The sequence below is a fragment of the Pogona vitticeps genome, chromosome 1, assembly GCF_051106095.1.
Source record: "Pogona vitticeps strain Pit_001003342236 chromosome 1, PviZW2.1, whole genome shotgun sequence".
Taxonomy (NCBI): Eukaryota; Metazoa; Chordata; class Lepidosauria; order Squamata; family Agamidae; genus Pogona; species Pogona vitticeps.
In genome coordinates this window covers 284,271,094-284,280,266 of record NC_135783.1, presented here as the reverse complement: position 1 = coordinate 284,280,266, position 9,173 = coordinate 284,271,094, and the positions used below count along the sequence as shown (strand labels likewise).

Genomic DNA, 9,173 nt, shown 5'->3' with positions numbered 1-9,173 from the left:
CAAGCTGTAGCTTGCTCTTACTAAGGGCAACTGGTACAAGATTTGTGTTTTAAAAACAAGAACAGTGACAACAGTGAATTGTGGTGCTGAACAAAGTATCAAAGGTGAGAACAGATTGCATGGTGGGTTATACTTTGTTTTCCTTTCAGATCCTCTGCGGAGATTGGTTTATTAAAGCCGAAGCGGGTTGATGTGTCAGAGCGCTTTTGCATCTTGTCATAGAGGTGTTCCCATTTTAAAGAGAACTTTTAATTTACATGACAAAGAGAGGGGCATTCATGGCTTTTGCTCCCCCAAGCCCCGAATAAAGGCACGAGACACCAAGCATTTGGATTTAAATATGGGCCACACTTTATTAAAGCCAATTATTTTTAGCCAAATATAAACCAATAACAATTAGATCAACATTAGAGGGGGCCTGCGGGAGTGCGGGAAATAACCCCAATATTCATAATATGTCAATGGGCGAGTCCCAGGCCCCAGGTGCCATCTGTCTACCGACCGAAGGAACCTGTAAAGCCTAATAAGACACCCGGACCTCCAGCCATCGTATAAGATGACTATTGGTCCGAAAGTGTTCCAGCGCATCAGTTGCCTTCAGCCCTGTGATCGCACGATCCGCAGAAGCTGTCAGAACCAATGCGCTGTTTGTAATATGAATTTACCAAAGGGAGACACCGTGACGACTCGTTATTCCCGCACTACCCGCCAGTGTGACCAAATAAACTGAAGAAACCGCCATCCAATGCCCAAGCAACCCATTTCCAGTGTGGGATAGGCGAAAAATCCCCCCATCCAGCAGCCAATCAGGATAGAGGTCAAAAATTCCTATCCGGCCCCAAAACAGGCGACCCAGAACACACTAGAAATATCGGGTGGGCGGGCGGGTGCCGAAGCGAAAGAGGCTCACGTGGCGCCCCGGCGCTGCCTTAAGTAGCGCCGATTCGCGCCCTGAGCCCCACGTGACCCCACCATGCTGTCCCGTCCCTTCGGCGCCGGGGGGAGCAAAACGCGCCGCTTCTTCCGAAGCCGGGACCGGCTCTCATCGCGCGCCCATTTGCTCCCCCAAGCCCCGAATAAAGGCACGAGACACCAAGCATTTGGATTTAAATATGGGCCACACTTTATTAAAGCCAATTATTTTTAGCCAAATATAAACCAATAACAATTAGATCAACATTAGAGGGGGCCTGCGGGAGTGCGGGAAATAACCCCAATATTCATAATATGTCAATGGGCGAGTCCCAGGCCCCAGGTGCCATCTGTCTACCGACCGAAGGAACCTGTAAAGCCTAATAAGACACCCGGACCTCCAGCCATCGTATAAGATGACTATTGGTCCGAAAGTGTTCCAGCGCATCAGTTGCCTTCAGCCCTGTGATCGCACGATCCGCAGAAGCTGTCAGAACCAATGCGCTGTTTGTAATATGAATTTACCAAAGGGAGACACCGTGACGACTCGTTATTCCCGCACTACCCGCCACAACATGAGGACTAGCATCCGCTATGTCCCATGTGCCCACCAAGGACACCCAATTCAACAAGCAGGCCCCCTCTCAAGTCATCCAAAAATTTGTCCAAACCCGTGACAGACAGGTGGACTCCATCATTACGAAAGCACTCAAGATTGGCAGGCCGGATACTGTGATGTCCAATCACAGCTCCAAGGCCGCCTGTGCAGATACCTCGGCAAACTTCTCTGTTGACCAGCCGCCGGGCATAATTTATTCGATCAACATTCAATGCTCCACGCCAAACCCGGCGGGGAACAATTGTCGACCAACAAATCCGCATAAGCGGGTAAGAGGCATGTAGCCTCGCAAGATCCCGGAGGATATCCAAAATAAGCGCCTTACCAGGCACTTGGGGCAAATCATTACCCCCCAGATGAATTAACAAAATGTCGGGGGGTGAACTGCCAAATGCAGTCACCCTCCCCAATTGGATCCAACGCATGCCGCGCCTGCCCTTCCAGGATATAGAAGCTTGGGCTCCAAGCCCCAAATCGCTCCCCCAGTGGGAATTAGCTGCATAGCGGGCAGCCCAAAAGATGTAGCTGTGTCCCACAATCATAATCTTCTTACGCGTCTCCCGCATCTCACCTCCTGAAAGACAAAAGAAAAAACAGCCCCTCCCTACACGTTAGGCAAGTGTCTAATGTATTTGCTGTAGCACCCCGATGACCAACGTCCCAACTGCTTTATTCTCTCAACCCCATAACCCATAGATGCTGTCGTGGATGCAGCCCCTATTCGAAAAGAATGTGTGCCAAACCTCAAATTCTTAACCCCTAACCTTTCCAGAGCCATGTCCGTCAGCTTCCAAAATTGGTATTTTGTAAGAGGGGATCCATCCCTATGCCGAAAGAAATACCCCTTCTCACTGCCTCTAAAATGCATAAACTGGCCTATAGCCCGCACCGGGCATATCTTCCTTACACTGCAAGTTCCCAAAGCTACCTGCCGGCCCTTGCCTAATTGATCAGTTTTAGATCTTCTAATACAGCAAATGACTCGCCCTTTTTGTAGTGACACATCTCCCCACTGTAATGCCCTTCCCGACACATCGGTCTTACTCAATGCTACCAATTCGCTAATCCTCATAGCCCCAAAAAAGGCTATCACCGCCGCTGCATGAAAAAGCGCTATCTCATAGTCATCCCTGCAAATTTCTCCCCATAACTTCGCCAAACCTTCCAATATCCCTGGGGAAATGGGAGTCCTACCATCCCTCAGCCGTCCCCTCTCTCGTAGCCATCCCTCTACCATTTTCTTGATCCTAAAATCACCTGAATTGTCCTTAAGTCCCTGTGCTCTTGCATGGAAGCCTAAAGCCGCCAGCTTACCTTGTATGGTACCCGGAGCCAGGCCCTTCCTATGCAAGGCCACGATAAACTGTTGCAAATGTTCCACCGGAATCGGCCATACCTGATCTAACTCCGTGGCCCTGCGGAACGTAAAAAACTCCCCTACTACCCTGTCATACTTCTTGCGTGTTTTCTGGGCCAGAGCCATACCTATTGCCCGCGACGCTTCCTCACGCCAATCTGCCAGACCTCCTCCGGGAGCACCTCTGGCACATCCCTGGCCTCCGGTGCCAATTCCCGGAAACGCTGGATCTGTTGGCGCGAGAGAGCATCGGCTATCTGATTATCAAGTCCTGGCACATGGCATGCATGGAACACAACATTAAACTGTAATGCCCGTAATGTAAATGCCCTAACTAACTCCATTACCCTCTCAGAACGCGATGACAAGTTATTAATGATATGAACCACAGCCTGATTGTCGCACCAAAAGCGTACCACCGAGTTGGACCAATCCTGCGCCCAGATCCAAAGGGCACCTACTATTGGAAAGAACTCCAAAAATGTTAGGTCCCGTGTGATACCCTGTTGGTGCCACTCATCCGGCCAAACCCCTGCACACCACCTGCCTCTAAAATAAATTCCAAAACCCAATGCCCCCGCAGCATCCGAATTTACCTGGACATCCGCCTTCAGGTTAATGTCCGACCTCCAAAAAGAAATGCCATTAAACTGATTCAAAAAACTCTCCCAAACCCTTAAATCGTTCCTCATACCACTGGTCATCCTCGTCTTATGAAACGGTTTGTGCAATCCCGACATGGCTCTGGAAAGGCGCCTCACAAACGCTCTCCCTGGCGCTACCACCTTGCAGGCAAAGTTCAAATGACCAACCAACTGTTGTAACTCCTTTAAAGTCACCTTCTTCCTTCCTCTCAAATGTGTGAGCATGCCCTTAAGGTTGGTCAATTTGTCCTGAGGCAGCCGTGAAGATTGTTGTGTCGTGTCCAGTTCTATCCCTAAAAAGGTCAAGGTTGTGGCCGGCCCCTCTGTCTTTTCCTCTGCTAGAGGAAGCCCTAACTCAGCTGCCAAATCCCTAAACGTAACTAACAGCCTTTGACAATTTCCTGAATTCGCACTTCCGCAAAAAAGGAAGTCATCCAAATAGTGTGCTGTCGACGCACAGCCCGTCTTCTGCCGCAACAGCCACTCAATAAAGGTACTAAATTTCTCAAAGGCAGAACAAGAAATCGAGCATCCCATGGGGAGGGCCCTGTCTACATAATACTGTCCTTGAAACTGAAAACCCAGCAAATTAAAATCTGCCGGGTGAACGGGAAGAATTCGGAATGCCGATTTTACATCTGCCTTAGCTAATTCAGCGTTAATCCCACAAGCCCTAACCATTTTGACCGCCTCATCAAAAGACGTATACCTAACTGAACAAAGTTCCTCTGGGATGGCGTCATTTACCGACTCACCCTCAGGAAAAGACAAATGGTGTATTAACCTAAATTCCCCGGGAGTCTTTTTGGGAACGATCCCTAACGGAGACACCCTAAGATCATCTAATGGAGGCGTGGCAAAAGGCCCCGCCACTCGACCTTCTGTAACTTCTTTATTAATCTTTTTTAACACTAAATCTTCCATACCCTGAATAGATTTCAGATTCCGGGCAAAAAATGCACGCCGAGTGCCCAAAGCCGGAATCCGAAATCCATAACGAAAACCTAAACTCAAATAAACCGCATCTTCCCTCCTAGGATATCCCAATAGACCGCTCTCTAAAATGTCTATGTCAATTGGTGTTGGTCCCCTTTCCAGGAGCACCCCCACCCCCTTCTGGCTTCTTACTGGATCCCCCGAGTTTGGCTTGACGCTGTCCGCCGGACTTGAAACAATTAGATTTTGGGTGCCGTCCCCCGCATGTGATGCATTCGTGTTTAAATCTGCAAGGGGACTTGGTACACACTCCCCTGTTATTAAAGTCGTAACAGGGCAGCCGGGGTTGAACCGCCTGCCCCGCCCCCTGGCGGGTATTATAACTTGCGGAAGCTTTGACATTAAGGTGGCCACAATCAAATCTATCCCCTAAATTAGTTTTTGCCGGTGACATATGTTGGAGCCAAAGCCCCGGATGAACCTCATCCCATCGAAGTTCAGGTCGAATCGCACTCCGCATACGGAATGCTTCATCATATCGTAGCCATGCCTGGCCCTCAAACTCCGCTTTTGCTCTCCTTAATATGTCATAGTACTGGAACATCGCGGAGGCCTTCCATGGCTGCATCTTCACTAACACACCGGCGTAAATCGTAAATCCAGTAACCCAATTGGTCCAATTCCTGTCCGGTCTCTTGCGCCTAATCTTTTCCTTAACCTCTTTGTCATCTTTGTCCAGTTCCTGCACTTCATATTCCCTGTTCAATAATTGATAAAAATCCACATAATCTCCTTTCCATATTCGCTCCTTAACCGCTGGCGTCAAATGATCGCCTAGCGGAGAACTGTAGTCGGTATAAGGCGTAGCCGCGAATGGCGCCGTATTATACCCTGTGTCAGGTACCGAGGGGTGCTGTGATGTGCCAGGCTGTGTACTATCTTGACTATGCCCTGGTTTGTCTGTACTCGCCGTCGGCATACCCCATCCAAACCATGGGGGTGCCATCATTGGCCAAAAACCACTTGACCATGCCCAAGGAGGTGAAGTGCCCATGCCAGGCAAACTTGCCTGCTGCTGTGGGCCCACAGACCAAGGCCATTGTCCCCCTATTCCTGTCATGTTGTGTGATGCATCATACTCACCGCGTCGCCCATTCCCAGCGACTTCAACCTCCCTTGGCATATCCGCGTACGGATCCTCGTAATGACAGCCTTCATTCGCAGTTCCTTCACCAGGATCAGCCTCCTCCGCCGCCTCAACCCGTCGGTGCTTACGCCCTACCCTTTCAGTCGCCTCTGCTACCGTGCTTCGATCACCTGCACACCCGGGAGACTTCCGACCCTGTTCGGACTCCAAAACATCAAAGCGTCGCATTAATTCCGAAGTAAGAGCCCTCAGTTCGCCCTTACGCTTTCCTTTCGACTCCCTAGGAGACCTACGAGGTGTGATATCCTTACTCCTATCTACCTGCCTCTCAAACCTCCTCGCCTCCATATTCGCCACCTTAGCATGCAATTCCTGTAGCAGAGCCCATGATTCATCATCCGAAGAAGATAGCTCAGTGGGCTGCTGCACCACCACTTGCTTCTTAACAGGGTTCTTCCCCTTCCTGTTACCATTTCCTTTTTTAGGTGGCATGTTGCTAATATTTCTTACCTCCCTTAAACTACCAAAGTCTCTGTTAAGGGACCACTTCTCCACCCCCCTTTTTTATTTTTTATTTTTATTTTTTAAAGTGAAACTAAAGGATCCAAAATGGCCGCCGCCAGTCAGACCATGCGGCCGGCCCCAAAATGGCTGCCGCTCAGCAACTTGGTAGTGGGTTAGATGGGGGAAAGCTGCCGGGTAGGGGGATTTCCCTCCCCCAACTTAAACGAAAGAGCAACGTAAAGAGAAAGGTAGCAGGCCCAATAAGACCCCCACTCTCCTAACTCCCTACCAAACTATGTAACAGCAAACACTGGGACCCCTCATTCACTCTACCCCAATAATGAAAGTGCCACTGGCCAACCTAAAGTACCTAGTGACTCAAAAAAAAAAAAAAAAAAAATTAACCTCACAATAATAACCGAATCAAGGAGAGCTGTAAAAGCCCCACTGGATCATTCAATCCATCCCCCCTTGACCAGACCCAGGAGGGAACCAACTTCCTAACTCCAGCTTCGCAGCCAGAAGCCTAAACCATTGAGCTGCTCAGCTGCTGATCCCTTATTAAAATAATTTTCTCTTTTCCTTTCTTTCTTAACCTTTAACAGCGAGGGACCCTCTGATAATTGAGTCCAACCCCTCTCCAAAAGGAACAATGAGGAATTGACTCCCAGTCTCTGACTCTGTATAAGGAAGAGCTTGACACAAAAAGAGACAGTGGGAATCGAACCCCAGCCTACAAATCAGCAATTAGAAGCCTTAGCTTGCTGAGCTATTCAGCAGCTCCAAGAGGGACAGTGCTGTAGAGACCTAATCCCTGAGCTATTAAGACAGACAAGGCTGAAGTTAGCTTCTTATTCGGCCAGCTTCTTATTCACTTAGCTAACCTCAGCCTCGTTTAAGACAGTCCTTTACGAGGGGGTGGGGTGGGGGGTGCAGTCCCTAGGCAGGCTCCCAAAGCCCCTCTTCAACCTCCAAACCTCCTGCCTGAAAAAAGGCAGCTTGAAAGCCCCACAGCGACCGCCAGGAAGAACCGGAGAAGAGCGGGAAGGGAGGGAAGTGCTTCCCAGCTGACTGTCGGGTCCCCGCCCAGCGCGGGGCGCCTCGCGCGCGGCGGCGCCGCCGCCTCCCCGCTTCCTCCGGTCTCCCTCCAAACCTCCTTCCTCACTGTCTCTTCGCTGCTTCTGCGGCCAAAACCACTCGCCCCCCCCGTCGTCCTCCAAGGCAGGAGAAGAGAGAGAGAGAGAGAGAAAAAAAAAACAACGGAGTCCTCCGATCTGCTCTCCTCCCGGCTGCCGAAGCGAAAGAGGCTCACGTGGCGCCCCGGCGCTGCCTTAAGTAGCGCCGATTCGCGCCCTGAGCCCCACGTGACCCCACCATGCTGTCCCGTCCCTTCGGCGCCGGGGGGAGCAAAACGCGCCGCTTCTTCCGAAGCCGGGACCGGCTCTCATCGCGCGCCCATTTCTTTTAATAGGTCTTTCCCCTTTTGGTCTTTTTATTTCTGCTAATATTTTCTGGCATGCGTTTACCTACAATTTTTTTGGCATAAATTGTCCCTGATGTAACATTTATACTAGAGTTGCTATTTGTTCTGTTTGTCTCTGGAAGCAAACAAAAGGAAACTATTTCTTTGGAAGAACAGAATTTGTAAAATACAAGCTATAATATATATCTATCACACCTGTACTGCCTTTGTCTGAATTGTATATTAAAAAATATGCAGGGGGCCATCTGCACATGTCTCTGTGTCCCAGCTGAGAGGTGGGGACATGCACAGCTGCACCCCTCCCAATGGCAGACAGGCCTGCTAACTATTAATAACAACAGCAATAATCCTAATCATAATTTTTAAATTTATTTTTAGTTAACTAGCTTCTCAGTCAGCCAAGAGCCATCTTGCATGTCTCCGCCTCCCCAGCTGAGAGTTGGGGATTTGTGCAAATGGCCCCTCGTCGGCTGCTACGCTTGGTAATTAAAAAAAACAAACTTTTATTGTTGTTCTTGTTGTTGTTGCTGGCCAGCTTGTAAGCCAGCTGGGGAACATCTGCACATGTCCCCCACCTACCAGCTGAGAGGCAGGGACAGGCATAAAGGCCATTGGCTCTCAATATGGTGGCAACAGTGGCGGAAGAGGAGGCAACAGCAGGAACAGGTAGGGAGGCAATGGGGCAGTGGGAAGGGGGCCAGGCTGTGGTGGTGGGGAGGCAGCCAAGTTATTGTTTGTTGCATTTTTTTCCTTTAAAAAGAGAAAATATCCCCCTAAATTGTGGTTTGTTCAGGAAAAAAAAATGTAAATTGGTGGCTTGTGGTTCATGGACTTCCACGAATCATGAACTAAGCCATTTGGGTAGTTCGTACCCATCTCTAGTTGTAACCTACAGCTCCCACCTGAAATCACTCTAATGCAATGTCCATGGTCTACATGATTATTCTGGACAATCACATCTCTTTTCGAGGCTCCAGCTCGATATTCTATACTTGTATACAATCAGTTGTCCAACCTAAAAAAAGAAAAAAGCTTACCTACAACAGCAAGCCTAGTGGCAAAGATACTGATACAGGAAACAGGCCTTATAGCAGACCCAGATGATACATTTGCCCTTTCCATTAATAGGAAATGCTATTAATGGTATTAAACAATGCCAGAATATAATCCACAAAATCAGGTCTATGTCCACCCACTCATCTTTCAAAGTTATATTATTTATTTATTTATTTATTTATTTATTTATTTATTTATTTATTTATTTATTTATTTATTTATTTATTTATACATACCCCACCTATCTGTTCAAAATGACCACTCTAGGTGGCTTCCAGACATATAAAAAGACAGTAAAATGTACATATAACAAAAAACCAATATACTCAACAATAACAATAGGCAGCCAACAATAAACAATAGACATATTTTTCAAGATGGCAATATAACAAAAAATAGATTAAAGAAGAAGAGATTAAGTATTATCTGGAGGGAAAGCCTGCTTAAACATCCAAGTTTTAAGATGGGTCTTAAAAATACCCAGCGATGGGGCCTCACGAATCTCTGGAGGAAGG

The 9,173-nt window shown here is 48.4% G+C and overlaps 1 protein-coding gene across 1 annotated transcript; it reads right to left on the bottom strand.

Annotated features, from left to right (window-relative positions):
• Positions 1-327: 327 nt before the first annotated feature.
• LOC140707508 (uncharacterized) lies at positions 328-7,569 on the bottom strand. The gene is made up of 2 exons (XM_073001211.2): positions 5,612-7,569; positions 328-2,105 (listed from the first exon to the last, which is right to left on the bottom strand). The coding sequence occupies exons 1-2, from the start codon at positions 6,105-6,107 to the stop codon at positions 1,495-1,497; spliced, it is 1,107 nt and encodes a 368-aa protein (XP_072857312.2). The 5' UTR covers positions 6,108-7,569; the 3' UTR covers positions 328-1,494.
• Positions 7,570-9,173: the final 1,604 nt, after the last annotated feature.